Source organism: Rhipicephalus sanguineus, chromosome 7 (genome assembly GCF_013339695.2).
Source record: "Rhipicephalus sanguineus isolate Rsan-2018 chromosome 7, BIME_Rsan_1.4, whole genome shotgun sequence".
In the NCBI taxonomy this organism is placed as follows: Eukaryota; Metazoa; Arthropoda; class Arachnida; order Ixodida; family Ixodidae; genus Rhipicephalus; species Rhipicephalus sanguineus.
In genome coordinates, this window is record NC_051182.1 from 132,857,545 (window position 1) to 132,876,145 (window position 18,601).

Consider the following 18,601-nt stretch of genomic DNA (forward strand, 5'->3'; position numbering starts at 1 on the left):
GCGGGATGGTGACTGTGGCGTATTTTTCCACATTGAGCGAAACGTTACGGAATGACGCTAAAGAAATGTGATAGTGATATACGCACACTCACATGTTGAAGAGTCGCACATGTATTATGCAACGAGTCGTTTACAGTTGCGTAACGTTGCCAACAGCAACATGGTTGTTACCGACACCAGACGCGGTAAGCTGATATGTAGTGTTTACATTCTTCAATACTGGATAGCGCGAATCCGAACGAGACAAAGAAGGAACACAGATGGACAGGACAGGCGTTACTCGCAACTAAGTATCATGCAGGAAAGTTTTTCTAGATACATACCCAGCCGCGCAAGTGCGCTGCACGTACGTTACAGACACAATTTCAATTGTTACAGTTGTTATGCTTATACTTGTCCGTTATGACGGAGAACGCACGCACGTTTCACGAAACCGTGTGCATGCGTGAAAGGGGTTCTTGACAGTTCTTGAACGAGGTCATCGTCACCGTGATCACTGAGCACCAGCAGCTGGACCGGACTTGTTAATCGGATCCGTTTGTGATCGCGGCTACGAAGGCTCTAAGTGCAGTGAAGTGCGAGGTATAGTACAGCTGATGGAAATCCTGGATGCCTCTTCCGATGAAATGATCTATGATGCCTCCTGTCCTAGATGTGGCAGCGAGGTCTTTTGATGCCCTGTCCACATCCAAGCCATCTTTCACGCAGTATAACCAGGCGTTGTTGTGTCTTGATAAATCAATGTTGAAGTCACCAGTAATGATGAGAGGCCTGGTTCTCTCGGCAGATTTATTGTAGGAAGCATTGATCCCGGTTTTTGCGTAATCCACATGGTCCACGTTGCGGACCACGTGGACGAGTGGCTGGTAGTTGAGAGTCTTCCAGGGGTGTTATGTCTTCAGCTTCCTCGCTTTCCTTGCGTCCGCCGCGGTGGTGTAGCGGTTACGGTACGCGGCTGCTGACTCGAAGGTCGCGGGTTCGATCCCGGCCGTGGCCGGTCGAGTTTCGATGGAGGCAAAATACTAGATGCCCGTGTACCGTATACGATCTCGGTACACGTTAAAGAATACAAGATGGTCAAAATTTCCGGAGCCCTTCACTACGGCGTCTCTCATAATCATATCGTGGTTTTGGGACATAAACCCCAACAATTATTATCACTTTCTTTGCGTGTCAATGTGTGTGTATTCGCGGTTAGTGTGATGGTTGAGACTCTATCACCTGTGGCACACACCTGCATAACATTAACTCTGGTTTACGGGTATGTGCCATACGTGACTGAGAGAAAGGGTTTCATGACGTACGCGACAGGTATTTTGCGTTATTCATGTCATGACCAATGAATCGTGTTCGTCATGCACTGATCCCCTGTTATGCGAATTTTGGTATATTACAAGTTATGGAGACGACCAGGAGAGCGCCCAGACGTAGGCGGCTAGATAGATACGTAGATAGAAACAGCCAAAGTGTCTGAGGTTTGCTAAGAAATGCTTCGCACTTAAAATTATTGCCCCTACCCGAGAGTGGGAGACGCCATCGTTCCATCGGCCCGGCTATCTTATTTGATGTTCCGAAGGAGTATCTAGTCTCATCATACAGTGGTGAGCTGCACTTTATATTGTCACGTTGACCCGACGGTAAAGATGCAGCTGCCAAAACGTCAAAGATCAAACTCTTTATTTGACGAATTGGTGCCCAGCAAATTCCAAGTTACACTCTATGTAAAACGCTATAGCGGCGATCACCGCTATCGAAATCTGATCTGTATGGTTAAAATGCGTCGGCTGTTTATACGCAAGTCGGTGAACATTCCAGCATAATATCTGCAGGTGTTCACGTATGTTCCAGAATGTGCTGCACTACTGGAACATAAATTTCCGTAATTGTATCATCGGAAATTATTAGAGATGGATCCGATACGTCAAGGCAGTGCCTGCACCGAACGACAACACGCTTAACTTTCTTAGCAAGGGAAACCGCGTCAGAGTTTAAAAAAAGACAAGCATACGCGCGACGAAGAAGATACACGCAAAGTTCGACTGTCGATTGCCACAACGTATACATGCGTCGTTTACACGCGGACGGCGATTGGATATGAACCTAGCCGACTACACCGCTGTATTACAATAAGGACACTCAGGAGAAACAAATGATGATATGCCAATAAAGGCCGAGTGTCCACTGCATAACTACACACGTGCAGAACGCCGGCACCGACAACACAAGAACTGCATGCGGACGTCGTGTCAGTCTCGCAGAGACCTTAAGCTACAGCATTGGCTGCACGTCATGGTACAGTGGCTTGGCAAGTCCTATGAAGGTAGCTGTCGAACAGGACTGGAAGCAAGCACCGTTCAGTATCAGGACGTCTTGGTGAACCTCGTGCGAGGGTGCCCGCATCCACGTGACTCGCTTGTCGGAGGCGTCTGGGCTCTCTCGGTAGTGGACGTGTAAGCAGAGCAGGCGAGGCAGGCACGCATGCAGCGCTCGCACGGACTGCACTACGTCGTCTTCTGGAAGGCACACCGCCGAGCTAAGGTTCAAGTACTGGAGGCTGACGATCTTCCGAAGGTGGTCCTGCAATCGAAGAATACGCAGACTCCGATGGGATAAGTGTTTCGGGGTATAGGGTAATAGCAAGGGATGCATTACAGAAACAAGTCAAGTTGGTGTCTTGGCGATATCGTCTCTAGTAAGGTGAACAAATAGCGGTGCACCCAGTAAAGGACCACAGTAAAACAACAAGCTTCAAGTAAGTCAGCTGTTCGTGTGTTCTACCAGGGGTATCATTACTAGAATACACAATAAAACAGACTGTTGGGCTAGTTGGTACTGTATATCATGTCTTAGCAAAAGGAAACACGATGACACATGCGCTAATAACTCCTACTAACTAACAACTGGTAGTAGCGCTATGTCCTCGTGTCTGCTTTTTCGTCCTCGCGTTTCCTTGCACTGAAACATATGATACTATAACACTCACAAGAGGCGATAAATCTTTATCAAAACAACGCCAGGAATTGGTTTAGGTTATGCCTCCTTACGACGCCACTCCTGGACGTACGCAACTGTACTTGCTATCTGAAGCTAAGAAGCAACTATGCAAAGAAAAGAAAAAACAGCACAAAATCGAACACTTTCGAAGTCGTGGACACAATCAGCTATAACGAACCGGCGGGTGAAGCACTCGCTAGCGGAACAATAATCGTCAAGGTCTTACGGCCCAAAACCACGATACAATTATGAGAGACGCTGTAGCGGAGAACGCAAATTTCGACCACCATGGTTTCCCTAACGTGTACCCAAACCTAAGCACACGGCCTCTAGCCTTTTGCCTCCATCGAAATGCGGCCGCCATCGACCGGGACTTGATCCCGCGAACTTCGCGGTCAGAAGTCGAGTGCCGTAACCACTACACAACCGCGGCGGATACCTAGCGGTATTTCAAAGCATATTTAACGAGGTAATCCTAACTCACTAGCACAGACGTGTCGTCCAACTGCAGGTCGTCGTGGCGAAGAATGAGGGTCGCCGGCACGCTTTTGTTGACCAGCGCTTGGGTCAAAGTCGCATAGTCAGGCTTCGAGGGGGAGTCGCAGAGCATCACAGTAGCCGTCGGGCAGCAGCTCTCGATGAACCACGATAGCCACGCAGTGTCGTGCACGTCTGTCAAGTTCAGCCTACGAAGCCCGTTGCCAAACAAGGGGCGCCAGGCGTCGTCTCGCGCTTCGGCGGTGTCGTGGCGGAACTCTGCCACACACCCGTCACACCGGACGACACCGTCGCGGCACCCCTCCAGAATTCGCACGTCCAGGTCCTTGAACTCGGGGCAGCTCTGCGCAAGACGGCGCAGGACCGAAGGGCGCCGAAGCCCGCAGAGCGACGCCGAGAGCGAGTGAAGGCACGCAAGCGACCCGTCCTGGAGGAGGTCCCCGAAGTCGAGGTCGGGCCCGAAATGGAACGAGCTGACGTTAAGCTCGACGATGTGCCTGAGCGCCGTGGAGAAGAAGAAGCGAAGGATCTCGCGGTACGTGACGCCGGCCGTCGGATGCGGGACGCAAGCAGGCTCCGGCGGTACAAGCAGCAGACACAGTTGGCGCACGTGCACCCAGTTGTGTCCGTGATTTGCCACGAGAATAGAGTCCTCGGTGATGCCTTCTTGGGCGTTTTCAACGGCGACCAGGATCACCTGCACGGGCAGAATTCGGGGCGGCCGACCCCGAATTTTGTCCTCTACCAGGTCGAACAGCCGGACGCAACTAAACGAGCCGGTCGACTTCGTGTACCTGACGTTGGCGCAGACGGTGGCACAGCTCGTCAAGTCGAACGGCACCCTGGGTTGTCGTTGGACGGGCGCCAATACCTCGGAGGTGAACGTGAAGGTTTCCACGGAGACGTCATCTGCGAGGACGGCATCGTGGCACTGCCGAAGAGCGTTCAATAAATTGCCGCACGAGAAATGCACGTGCAGATTGCGCAGGTAGGGGCAATGATGCAGAAGCGCCGGCAGAAAGCTGATGTGGTCATCGCCCACTTCGACGTACATCCGGCGAAGGCCGTAAGCTTTTGAGTCGCCGCCGTACTGCGCCGCGGCGTCGCCTATGCGCCGTAACTCCGACTCCACGTCCCTCTTCAGCATGAGTGAAAACTCGACTTCGGCGAGATGGCGAAGCCGCCACAGCAACGTGATGATTTCGGTCGGCTCGAAACGGCAGCCCAGGCACCTCAGGGACGTGAGACAGCTGCATTCGGCGATGAGCGACGTCAACTTGCTGGCCTCGAGACGAATGCAATTCGTGAGGTCCAGTTCTGTGACTGTCATTTGCCCGTGGTCACAGTTCAGATACCTGGCCAGTGTGTCCACCGTATCGTTTGCACGCAGATGTACGATCATTTCGCTGGTGGTCCTGCGAACGGTCCCGCGCTCGTTCTAGGAGAGTCTTGAGCTGTCGAAAACTGAGACAGGTGATGCTCGCTGTAGACGCGATATATATGAGCGTGCGTGAGCGACATAACGTGACGTCACGTACGTGCCGCGGCGCTGTCGTCACATTGTGACGTGAACAAAAAAAAAAAATGATTTCGCTCTGCCTTACGTGCATCGCTGTACATCTCTTCCCATCGAAAGGCCTATAGACGTTTACACATACCTACCCAGGTATACACATACACATACAGCCAGGCAAACATCTCCAGCTTCATTAAAATGTTACCCAGGTAGCACACGTATACATGGTCTAGAAAACGTTTTTTAAAGAGATAAATGGGATTAAACGGATTCTAAACCATTTCGACGTTTTAAAAACGTCACAGATTAAATCCGTAGTATATCCGTTTTTGATAACGTCTAGAAAACGTACTTTGAAGACCATTTTGGTCTGAAACGTATATTTCAAGACGTTTGTTCGATCCTAAACCAATTTCAATGTTTTAAAAACGTCTTGTTCGTGACGTCTAGAAGACGCACTTTATAAGACATTTTGTCGCCCAGCAGCGAACCGCGCGCCACTTGGCCCATGCATGCATGGGCATGCATGAACCGCCGCGAATTGAAATTTGAACTCGAGCCTGCGCACGCCATCTCTCATTGCGATAAAGAAAGTAACGCGCAAAAGGATAAAGGCGTATGGTGTCTACCATAGGCGGAGAGTATGGGGGGGGGGCTTGCCCCCCCCCGCCCCCGACAGCCTCAGGGGGGCAGAGCCCCCCTGGCGCCGGCCCAGGATATGTTATAAGAGCTTGGCTTAGGTCCCCGTCCATTTAAAACATACTGGCCGTCGTCTGGCAGCTATTTCACAGGAGGCTGTTTATGCCCGCTTCTTTTTTATTTCAGGCATTTAAAGTTCGGTTCATGGGCCAGTGACAAGTCAAACATTCAGTGAAAAATGCCCCTCAAACAAATTTGTACGTGCAGAATATGTTGTGCTGATGGACAACTGAAGCGACTACTTAAGATATGACAAATTTAAAAAATTCGCCGACGATTACGATACTGCCTAATTCGCTGAGCGCAGCTTCGTGTTCGGGCAACGTCAGCTGTGTTTGAAGTTTTGACTACCCGCAGTTGTAGCAATGTAACATTCGTTACATATTACCACAGAAACTCCCAGCGCTCCAGTGCTCGCACTACTCTGCGCAATGCAGGTGTCTCGGACCAAGTGAAACGCCGACATCCCCGTTACAAGCGAAGCCAGCCGCAGTGCACGTGCCTGCCCTGCATGCGCACGAACTCCGACCGAGGGGCCAGCGCGCGCGACGGAGGAAGAAAGCGAGGTTAGAGGCCAGTATCTTGTGGTGTGACGAATCCACGTTCGCGCTATCGGTTACGCGGCCGACGCCAGTGGCGATGCCGCTCAACGCAGGAATTCGGACGCCTAAGAGCTGCGCTCTAATTGTCTTCAACCCTGTAGCGAATGGTTTTGAGAACACAAAAATGCTACTGAGAATACAAAGCAATCCCGACAGAGTCAGTCAGTGAATGCTTTCGCACAAACTTACTCGCCAATAAAAAACGGGTAATTTCTTGGTTGCCTACACATTTGTACCCTTCGACACGCCTTCCTATAAAAGTGCCGGGAAAAGATGGTACGCATTTTTGATTTATCAGTAAAGGGTTTTATTAAAAGTTCGGTCACCAATGAGCAACTCCCTTACTCGTCCAGAAAAGAACCTTTGGCGAAAAGATTCGTAACCGCAGCTTCGCACAAGGTGTAAGGGTAGCATATGGTATTTGCTACCATCTGAGAATTACTTTCGGCCATCTTGAATTGAATTCACCGAGCTTATTAAAGCTTCCCGTGCCAGCGTTAGCCTACTCTCTCCTGTGTGGTGCATGTTTCAACAAAAAAAAGCCTATTAATAAAAAAAAATTCGGCAGATCCCATGCATTGCGGGAATGTATTTAACGCGATGCAATCAACGAGTAGCGGCCTACGCGAACTTTTTCGCTTGGAGCTAATAGTTGCGAGGTGGATCGATGTCTTTGTGTAAATTGATAAATAAATCTATAGTCTCCCACTTACAGATCTTCTTTATGATATCGCGGTGTCGGCACCAAGAGACTAAAGTTACATTAAACGCCGGAATTTAGTGGTCGGACTCCCCTTCTTTCTCTCTCTCTCTCTCTCCGTATATATATATATATATATATATATATATATATATATATATATATATATATATATATATATATATATATATATATATATATATATATATAATATTTGTGGGGAGATAGAGAAATGTGTAAGAGCAAGTAGGGCCCCCGCCCCCTCCGGTAAAATGAAAACCCTCCGCCTATGGTGTCTGCATTGCATCAGCAATAATGAAGACTTCAAAGTTAGTTAACCAGTAAACTTTACGTAATTTACTGTAATTTACTCGCAGCAATAACCGTCTAACTTCCGCACGAAGGCCTTAGCGCTGACTGTATCCATCCGCGCGGCCGTTGCTTCTGCAATGTCAGTTAAGCTCGCCGATTTCGCATGGGCGGTCGAGCTCACCGGTCATGTACTGTTTTGCTATATTTCGTGCATGTGTCGTGGTTCATAGAGGCTATAAACGCAGCTGTGAAGAAACTATACTTCGCTGCGTGTTAAACTTGTGGACCCGAATGCAAGTATGTCTATGTGAAGCGACTGTTACGCTGACTGACGGTTAGAGTCCCGTAAGATTCTCTGCGGAAAGATTCACTCATCAGCTTCCGCGCGGGACGCTCTCGCAGCTTCCTTTCTTCTATGCTAGAGGGACGGGCGTGGTTACTTTGATGTGCGATTAGTTTTCTGTGGATTTGCGTATACGGTAAACCACGGGCTTCTGTCATTTTTGAAGGTAAGTTCATTTTTACTGCATTTGTGCAGAGTATTTGAGAACTATGGCAAATGAAAAAGCGTGTTCCATTGCATCACGGTCTGCATGTGCGACATGTTTCAGCAGTACGTGACTGCGGAATTTATTCAGCATACATGATAAAGCTGTCTAAACGTAAATGCAGGTCATGGTTTCCATTCATGTTCGAACGAACATGAGTGAAAACCGTATTTATATTTGTTAACCTAATTTCAGCAAAATGACTATGTCTTTTCTTGGCCGCTTGATGAGGTAGTTTCAAGATATGCATTAGCTTAAGCTACGTGTGCCGCGTAAGCAGCAGTTTTAGAATAGGATACGCAAAGACAGCGTTCGTTGGGCGCATATGCTATTTCCGCCACTTAACGTGAGTACGCAAGAGGATGGCGTACGACGCATGCGGAGTAGCCAGTTTTACAATGGGATACGCAGATAGCGTTTGTTGCGTACGTAGCGTATAACGCATGCGCAATGGCGATGAACGCTAACGCAAAGCTTTGCGCACCCAATTTTAAAACTGCATTGTTGGAAGTTACGGCATGTGTCATTTGTTTTATTGTGTCACTGTAGTTTGTGGATGAGAGAATCTTTGCAGCGACAGCGTACTGGTTCATGGTTTCTTCCACAGTAGTAGCTGTTCCTGGTCATTCGGATGCCAGGCATCAAGAGTGATGTTGCCAGAAAAATTATCCTCCATTATTTTAGCAAACTTTTCGAGATGGACGGCGTAGCTCACTGGAATTCCTCAGAGAAACGGGTCAACCACTGGCACTGACAAAAGGGCGATGCTCATGCAACGCCAGGCTGCAAGCTTTCCTTTGCATTCAAATGTTGGCGCTGCTAAGACGTCATGCGTGACGTTTCAGCTCAGATCACGTGACTTTCCCGCATGTGATGGCGACCGGTATTTCCGCTAGAGTGACCTAGAATACTCTTAGATGTGAGTGAAGGGAGGAAGGCGAATTTCGAGGGTTTCTTTTTCTCTTTTAGACGCAATGAGAACGAGCAGACAATAATGCCAAGGAAAGTATAGGGGATGTTATTTCTAAAAATCATGATGTAAATGTGAAGAAAGTAAAGTGGACGGAAAGATAACTTGCCGCTGGCAGCGACCGAGCATTTGGAGGTTGCAGGTTCGGTCCCTGCCAGCGGCAAGGTATCTTTTCATCCACATTAATTTCTCCACATTTATATCACGATTTTTAGAAATGACATCTCCTGTGCTTTCCTTGGCATTATTGTCTGTTCGTTCTCATTAATATTGTGTCCAGAATACTCTATACAGTTAAAACTGGATGTAACCTACCCCGAGTTTACGAATTTCCTGATCTAACGAAGACATTTCCAATCCCGGGTAGCTACCCATAGCATTCAATGTTTTCATCAGCTCGAATTAGCGAAGCTTTCGTGGCACTGAACTCACTGGCATTGTATAGTATGATGCTGACCGAGCGAGCTCTCAAAACAACCGAAGTGACATTCGAATCAGCGAACACGGTGCGTGATCAGGCGTCGATATTATCCGAAATGAAACACGCCGCTGCAGGAAACATGCGTGGTCGAAGTGGGCGTGAAACATTTATTTGCGCGCATCATTATGCTGTCAAAGGAGGCTGTAAAAAAATCGAAAGTGGCATTAAACTTACGATCTCAGATGTTATTTCAGCCCCCCCCCCCCCCCCCGAAATTTTATAAATAATAAAAATAGGTATTTTTCTCAAAAAGTCGAGGTTTTCAGCAACTGCCCCCCCTCCCCCCCGAAAGAAATTCCTGGCTACGGGCCTGCCGGTAACATAATTTCAGAACATAATAGGTGGATAGCAAAACGGCGCGTCGTCTGCTACAGCACTTCCGGTTCAAGGAACCTTCAAGGCTCAGCTCTTCGCTGCTTCAAGTTGTTTGCGGTTCAGTGTAATCGGGGAGGAGGTAAGATAACTGGTAACAACCGCGTCGCAGAAAGCAAGTGTTTTATCCCCGATTACACTGAAAGGCACACATCTTGAAACAGCTAAGAGCTAGGCATCGAACCGGAAGACGTCATTTTGCTATCCACCTATTACAGACACGCACGTAACGTGCGCAAAAACACCATCGTCCATGACGACCTGCTCGGTCCCGCAAAGGCGGTCGATCAACCGCTCACATCTGGTCAGATTCACACCACGAAAATGTTTTTTTCCCATTGAAGAAGAACTGCTATTTGAACTAGTTGATTAAAGTGCATATTGAAAGGGTTTGCAGCGCAAGCACGGTGGGGCCGAAGGAAAGGCGTAAAAGCGAGGAACGGAAAGCAAAGAGGGACGACACGAGCGCTGACTACCAAATGGTTTTATTGTTCACGACACACACGTACATATGCATACACATAGGTAAAAACTTTTATCAAGCAGACATCAGTAACGTGACACATTTCGATGGCATGTCCGATCAAACTAACGTACAATGATAACAATTAACAGACTAACCCTTATCCAAAAGCGCGAATTCTTTTCCATGCAAGGCCACCGAAGGCTGGCTCGCGCATTCACCGTATTTCCTAATATAATACGTCTCAGTGATTTCTCGTGTTAGACTCTATGGCGTTCCAACACACTCCCAGCTTGAAATTGAGGCTGACAACCGCAACTTTGGCAATGCATCACAAGGTTGGAACTTGTCCCTTTGCATAAGTCATTCTTATGTTCCCCTAACCTCTTATTTATACAACGCCCAGTCTGATGGAGGCGAAAATGTTTGAGGCCCGTGTACTTAGCTTTAGGTGCACGTTAAAGAACCCCAGGTGGCAGGTGGTCGAAATTTCCGGAGCCCTCCACTACGGCGTCTCTCATAATCATATCGTGGTTTTGGGACGTTAAACCCCAGATATTATTATATTAATAAAGAACCCCAGGTGGTCGAAATTTCCGGAGCCCTGCATTACGGCGTCTCTCATAATCATGTCGTGGTTTTGGGACGTTAAACCCCAGATATTATTATTAACGCCCAGTCTGTCCTATGTAACTGCGCCCGCACGTTAAAGGAACCCTCCCCCACAAAAATGCGTTTAGACAGTCTATAGACTGTCTAAACGTATTTTTAGACAGTCTATAGACTGTCTACATACATTTTTTGTACGGGCTGTACACACCACCCACGGAGCATTCTACAAATTTATTTGCATGTTTTACTGTGCATGCCCGTCTCCTTATATTTGACATTTCACTAAGGCGTTCATCTGTCAACCTACAAACCTGGCCATCTTTGCACGGGGCTGATGAAACCACATCCACACCGTATCTCGACTCAACTTGTTTCAGCCCGTGAGATATTTTGTGGAGATATGGGATGACAGCCACTTTTTTCTTTTCTTTCTGTCTTTTTGGTTTCGCTTGCTTTTGTTTTACTTTCTGTAGCAATTTTTCACACACACATGTGATGACGAATTTTGGAAAACCCGCTGAAAGAGGCCCCTTCTAATTGTGCTTTTTCACTGTCCGTCACCAAGTGTAGGCACGATTTAGATAAGAGAGAGAGAGTGGTTCGAGAAAGAAGAAATGAAAAGGGGTGCTGCGCTCATGGCCGAAGAAGCAATCGCTCTTTTTCCATCTCTGATATCTTTTAAAACCTTCAGAGGAAGCGACACGTTGCTGCCCGTGTACGGCGAGCAGTCCACAGCGCGTGCAGGGGGGGGGGGGGGAGGGTGGACCAGCGACTGGTTTTTGCAAGATTGGTGGCCGAACGCGTGCGCCGCAGCGCCCCCTGGCCGCGTTTGGGAAGCTGATAATCGACCAGAAGTGCCCACGAATAAAGGAAAATCAAAAACGCAAACATCTCGAGGTTTCGGTTTTGGTGTCTGGGGCCCTTTAAGCGACAAATGCAGGCTTACTCGACAGCGAGAGAACATTCTGAACAAGGCCATGGCCAATGCAGAACACGCACCGCATGTACTACAAATGGATCGAAGGCAGACATGCGATTCGAATCACTGCGCCTCGATGCCGACACTATCAGGAATTATGCAGTGCATATTTACACCACCTCATTTGGAATTGCTCAGCTTTCTCGTAAGTAACGTCGAACATCTAACACCTTTTGCACGACTATTAGAACTTTAAGAAATTTGCTACAGCCTAATAATGAAACATAAAAAGGCACTTGCGAATTATGTTAGTCAAAGTGGCCCCTTTCGAGTGCTGTAAAAAAGGTTGACCATCACATGCGATAGCGACTGCACTGAACACTTACCGAAGACGGATACAATTCTACGAATGTGATGGAATAATGACTAATGCTGGAGTTTCTGTCCTTGTCTATTCTCGACCCATTCCACACCTAATCCCAAATATGACCGAGAGCCGCCCTGTTGCCTGAAATGAAGGTTTCATTAATTAATTAATTAATTAATTCTGGTTGTCACAAGAGGCCCATGCCGTGCTGTCGACGCTCACGAGCTATCGGGCAAAAGAAGGATTACAAATTTCTCTCTTCAAGTACATATCGTCGCCTTTATTGCTCAACTGCAGGACGCGTAGTCGGCAATAGTTTCAAGACACCACACGAGATACATATAACTCTAAGAGATGCTTCACGCGTTCGGGCAAGGTGCAACAAGCTGCAATGCGTCTGCTATCATAGTTTCGGCCACCGTCTCCGTAACCCCTGCTTCCCGCGCAGTCGTCTTCGCCAGCTTGGGGTGTTTGGCAACAAGCGGCAGCACGTCTCTGCCGTACGGGTCACCACCTGGGTATAGGATCACGAAACGGCTCGCCAGCACCACGAGATGTCTGTTGCGACGGGTGACGTCGTGTAGTGTGGCCGTCTCGAACTCCAGTTTGGCATCGCAGTCCGGTAGAGTCGCGACGAGCAGGCTGTGGTTGCGCGTCACTCCGGGACACAGGCACCACAGAAGCACCCAGCAAGACGAGCTCTCCAGTGCTTCCATAGACAGCTCGCAGTGCGCCCAGCTGTCCAGCACAAAATCGGCGACGAACTGGCAACAGGTGGCGTTCAAGTACTCCACGTGCAGTTTCAGCCTTGTCAAGTTACGATTCGATGTCACTGCTTTGATAAGGCGGTTCAGACACGCGACGCGGCCCTCTTCTTCCTCGTGGAAGTCCTTCGCGTACAGCTCCATTTCGTGCACCGTTGGTGCGAGTACCAACATGACGTCGGCAGTGGCGCTGTACAGGGCCTCGTCGTAACTGTCGAACCGCATGCGAAGCGAAGTGATGTGACAGCGCATACCAGTTCTCGGATGGCTCCGCAGAGGGACGGCAGGTCGGGAAAGTGCGAAGAACTGATCGTGACGACACTGGCCTCCGGGTACAACCGAAGTACTTTCACGTCCGCGGGCCCCACGTGGTGGTCTTCGACGATCACCTTGCGTGAGAGGTCGTGTTGCCGTATGGTGGCATAGAGCGCCTGAAGACAGCCGTCGTCGGCGACGTTCCGCACCGTCACTGCATCGACGGGAGCGTTCGCTATCGCGCCGATGAACAGGCGGCAGCCTTCGAGGGTGCAGAGCGAGGGGTCAACGGCGAGCCTCCGCAAGTAGCAGTGCCTTTTCAAGTCCGAAACACACGATGCCATTACGCTCGCCTCCGAGGCAAGCAGGTGCGGCTGGTGAGCCCCTTGGTCGCAGCAGGGCCGGCACCGCACGTCCAGAACGCGCAGGCTGGCATTCGAGCCGAGGACTCTGCCGAATAGCCCGATGTCCGCAATCCTGCACAGCCATCTCGCCTCGAGTTCCTGCAGCGATGTCATTTCGCAAATGGCCTTAAGCAAGGTGGCCAACAGCTCCCAACTATCGCATTCATCGTTCATATGTCGTACGCGTCGAGATGCAATCTTCTGATCGGTGTCTCCTTTTGCGTCAGATACCAGGCAAAGTGCTCGGACGACGTGAACTCGCGACCCGATATGCGAAGATGTAGGAACCCACCGCCAAGTCGGTGAGGGTTTTGTTCTTCGGTAGCGCATCGACTGTCGCTTCGGCGACCGCTGCTTCTATAGCCAAGGTGTGTGACCGGGCTAGTTGGTATTCCATAGTGACGTGAACAGCGCGTATAATACACAAGAACGAAGAACCGACGAGGACTAGCGCTGACTTCCAACTGAAATTTATTAACACAAACATGGAAAGACGAGAACAAGTAGGCACACGTGATCACCGCTCATTTGAATTGCGCATGACGGTAGACATGGAGAGGGAACCAAGAAACAAAAAAAGAATTAAGAAGGAAGAACCACAAAACCGCGAAAAGACGTCAGGAGAAGAATCTGAAGTATGTCTAGGTTATCTGACCGGATGAACTTAGGTAATCTATTTCTTTGTCAGTGAGGGCGATTGAAGGTTTGCTGATGCAATTGCCTTTAACGATAGCTGGAGCTTCAATGATTATGCACTGTTGTCAATGCGTCAATGCACTGCTGTCAATGAGCGCAATGCACTGTTGACAATGCTGGTGCGCTCCAGCATTTGATAACACACAGATTTTAGCTAGGCATCGTCAGGATAGCACGCGCATAATCATTGAAGCTTTGTTCTTCGGTAGCGCATCGACTATCGATTCGGCTACCGCTGCTTCTACAGCCAAGCCTGTGAGGTGTAGAGCCGTAAGTCTTATACCCCGCTGTTCCAGGAGGGCTGGCAGAAGCGACGCCTTGACATTCAGACGGTAGACGCCGTCGATGAATCGCAGCTCCACTCCGGCGTCGACGACCACCCGCTTGAGGTACTCGACCATTACACCGATGCCGAACGGCCGCTCGTCCGGGTCCACGACGATAGTAAGCCTCTTGAAAGTTGGCATCCGCTCTAGACCGACGAACACGGCGCTGTGTTTGGCAATCACGTCGAACAACTCGAGGGAGACGAGGCAGTGGTGCTTCTGGAACAGAAAGCACAGCAGAGCCAGCGCCACAAGCCCCGATTTACTCTTCAAATGTTGCCTCAGAAATCCGCTGCGGAGATTACGGGCGACGTCTACTGCCACGCAGGTGTCGCGTGGGTTGCCGCGTAAGTCGCCTACGTAATGTCGAATCTGAAGGCCCACGCACCATAGTGCTTTGTTGCAGTCTTCGACAGCACTCTCCGTAAAGCCGCACGGGCAATCGGAGCTTTTGCGCGCAGGGTGGCACGAGTCTGCGGGCGATGTGGTAACACTTTCTGGCGGTTTCGAAGACGATTTGATTTCGTACGAGTGCAGGGCCGGAGACACACTCCGCCATGACGTCTATCAGTTACGCGGGATAAAAGATCGATGATGACCGGTATTCTCGGCTCCCTTGTTCAATATGTCACCGCTCTGGTTGCGCTTCTGGTATAATAAATAACTGCCGGAAAACGGGACCAGTGCTTCCACCGGAACGGCCGAGCCGCGCGGGACACTCGCCTTCAAGGGATTCCATATCGCCAAGCGTCCCCTTTGACCGTTTGATATTGTTACGTGCTGCTTTTTTCACGGTACTTATATAGTGACATGCGTTAACTGAAACAGACAGATGCACGTTACGTTACGGAAGCAGCTTCTTATCGTGCTGGTAGCCGTATATAATACCCAAGTCGACGCCAGTACGCAATATCGCAGTCCTATCTCGCGTTAGGCTTGATATGTCACTAGCTTCTTGATGGGTTATCGCTTCTTGTCTCCCGTAGTAAAACGTGCTGTCACGCATCTACGCTTACTTTACACGCGCTTACGATGCTTCTCAATGTTGTAGTAAGCCAAAATGGCGGCTACGAGGACGCCGAATTGCGAGGGACCATGATACGTTCATCTTACGAACCTCAGTTTGTCAGTGTAACTAAGGGTATAGATAGCTCAATATGGATAGTCCGTCACAACACCGAACTGCAATCGCACAGTTCAACTCGAAATTTCGGTTTCAAACCCACGGATGACAGGAAAAAAACTAACCGCAGTTCCAACCAATGGTAATATCAGGGGCGTAGCCAGAAATATTTTTCGAAAGGGGGGGGGGGGGGGGGGGGGGGTTCAACCATACTTTTTGTATGTTCGTGCGTGCGCTTGTATGTGAGGCGTGTATATATACGCAAGCAAAATTGAAAATTTCGGGGGGGTTTGACCCTCCCCCCCGCTGGCTACGCCCCTGGTAAATATGCAGAACAGGGGAGCTTCGGTTCTCCCGTGTTTCCTTTGTGATTCTAACGCGATAGCGTTCAAGATCCCGCTCCGCAGAGCGGGCTCTTGAACGCAAGGCTTGGGCTTTCGTTGTGAGCGAAAAGTCATCATGTTGTCCGTGACCGAAAAATCGTGAAAGATGCAAATGAAATAAATATTAAAATCTTGGGTTCGAGTGGGAATCGAACCCCGGCAGTTTGCGTGGAAAGGAGGTGTTCTACCAGAGAGCACGCTGTTGCTTGAAAACTGTTCCAGGACAAAAAAAATCCATATATGAATGTCATGCAGTGGAAGGAGTCACCTTAACGCATGTAATGTTGCTTGGCAGAAACGTGGACTCGCGCGAGGTGTCAAAGCATGTGAATTGCGCAGCGACTGGGTGTTGTAAATGCCCACCCATTACAAAGCACTCGGACATATCTAATGATCATCAGCTACAAAAGCATGAATAAAGTGAGCAGCTGCGTATAGGCCTGTTCGCGTGTTGCTTTACGGTCGCGTAGTGGGCCCTTCTCTGATTCGCAAATAGAAGAATCATGGCTTAGTGGGCACTTAACAACTGTACTTGTAGTGATCATTCTAGGGTAACTTGAAACAGCCAATGTTACGCACGCAAGTGTTCATTTCCTTACGGCACGGTTGATGCATGCACCGAGAACCTATGCTAGACTAGCACTTGAGAAGGCTGTGCGCACGGGGCCCGATTACGCCATCGCGTTCTACTCTCGAAGGCGAAGCTCAAGCATCACAATTTCTTTTTTCTTTTTTTGCCTTGTATGGCCTTGTATGATACAGTATAGCAAGGTGGTTGTAAATAAAAGTGCGTATACGGAGGAGTACTGATACGAGGGAATGAGGAGGTAAAGGAGGAGGGGAGAGGGTAAAGCATACCATAGTATTGTATAGTATAGCATGGGGTGGGAAAGGGAGGAGGAGGGTGAAAAGGAGCGGAAGACCACCAGCCCCGCTCTTTCCTCAGGTCTTCGCACGACTAGTGCGTACTCTTTTCTGCCACATTATTCGGCATCAGTTTGCAGCTCCGGGTGGGAGAGGGGGGGGGGAGAATTCTGACACGCTTATAACTGAGAGTGCACCACTGGTTTCTTCGGTGTGTGCATTGTGGCTGGACGTACACCCGTGACAGGGTGCGTTCCATGGAGCTTCATAATGATACACTATAGGAAATCTAGCGCTAGTGTCTATGGGAGCTGCAACTCACGGCGCTTCAGTCGGCATGGAAATGGTGGGTAGTACATGGATTTGTCTAAGCTTTCGGGTCAGCAGACGGGTGTAACCACCAGACGACCATGGCGGACGGAACCGACATTATTCCTCAAGTTGTCCGAAACGACGTCGAAGATTGGCCTTCTAAGTAAAGAGTGATGATCGATAACGAGCGTCATTGATCGGCCGTGGTGATACTGCCAGAATTCGTGAATTATGCCAGATCGACGCGAGTCACTTAAAGTTTCTGCAGCTCCCTTGTTCACCGGTACAGCCACGTGACCGATGTTGCTGGCACTAGCGTGCAACTGCGTGTCAGGCTCCTCGTTCAAGGAGGCAACAGTCAAGGGCACAAGGATGAGGACGAGCAATGACCTAACCCGGTCATGGCCACTCGTTTCTCCTTCATTTCAGATTAATGGCGTAGCACTTAAGCGAGACATTAATACAAGAATTAATGCATTAACCAAAAAGATTTGTCTTTATTAATCGATTTCATTGGTGCTTCAGCACCAATTAAATGGCCTACTGACCTCACGGATCTACTTTTCGCGCACAGTTGGATCCCGCCTTTGCCGCCGATCCTCACTCTCGCCCTTCTAGGCAAGTCACTGTCCTACCTCCTTTCCGCCAGGCCTCCCAGCTGGGCTCGGCCATTTCCGCCGAGCCACTGAGTTCGTGACCAGCCTTTAGGCCACGATGTCAACTGTGCAGACGACCTTCGCTTAAAAGTGGGTTAACGTAAGGCGCATGCGCAGCGGTGGCAACACGAGGCGATTGCGTTGCCGAAGCTTTGGGTACCATGTTCTGTAAGACGGTCCATTATCAACGTTTTCCGACCCGCATGCGCACGGCTAAGATTAGATCAAGATCGCGCCTGCATATAATAAGCAATCGTCATTGCCGTGGCCATATCGCATGGCTGCATACATATATGGCCTTATTACACCGCGCACCTGGCACTTTTGAGAAAGCTTTTGGAGCCCATTCAGCTGGACAAATGATCCCGGGGATGCCGAGGCTGCATGCCTTTCCTGCTTCGTCTGAGGTGCACTCAGTCGCGGTCCGGCGTCTGTCAACTGCTGGCACACGCGTATCTATGCAACGAAGTCCTGCGCCACGCGGGCTTTCAGCTCAGAGAGGATTCTCGAAGCGAAGCCGGCGACCTCAGCGTCGTGAGAGTTCCAGGTGCCTGCCGCGATTCATCGCCCGACCATGAAAGTTGTGGTTGCGACGGGAAACTGGCGATGAACTGCTGCACACGCTGCTCAGATTGCCCCGGTGCATCGTCTCGGTGGAAGTTCCGACCTAAGCACTGCCTCGGTGGATGAGTACGCAGTTTGAGCATCTTGCTTCTTCGACGAGTCTCGGAAGGCTCGATCAGCGACTTCCGGCATCTCGATGGA

General features: G+C 49.6%; 1 protein-coding gene across 1 annotated transcript; it reads right to left on the minus strand.

The window, feature by feature from the left end:
• Positions 1–2,239: 2,239 nt before the first annotated feature.
• LOC119399974 (uncharacterized) lies at positions 2,240–4,928 on the minus strand. The gene is made up of 2 exons (XM_037666877.2): positions 3,479–4,928; positions 2,240–2,577 (listed from the first exon to the last, which is right to left on the minus strand). Exons 1-2 carry the CDS (start codon positions 4,892–4,894, stop codon positions 2,269–2,271), a joined length of 1,725 nt encoding a protein of 574 aa, XP_037522805.1. The 5' UTR covers positions 4,895–4,928; the 3' UTR covers positions 2,240–2,268.
• Positions 4,929–18,601: the final 13,673 nt, after the last annotated feature.

Excerpts from the sequence above, each read along its gene's own strand:
- LOC119399974 (XM_037666877.2), bottom strand. The coding sequence starts at position 4,894 with ATGATCGTACATCTGCGTGCAAACGATACGGTGGACACACTGGCCAGG. Across the intron at positions 2,578-3,478 it reads TGGACGACACGTCTGTGCTA|GACCACCTTCGGAAGATCGT; the intron begins GTGAGTTAGGAT and ends CTTCGATTGCAG.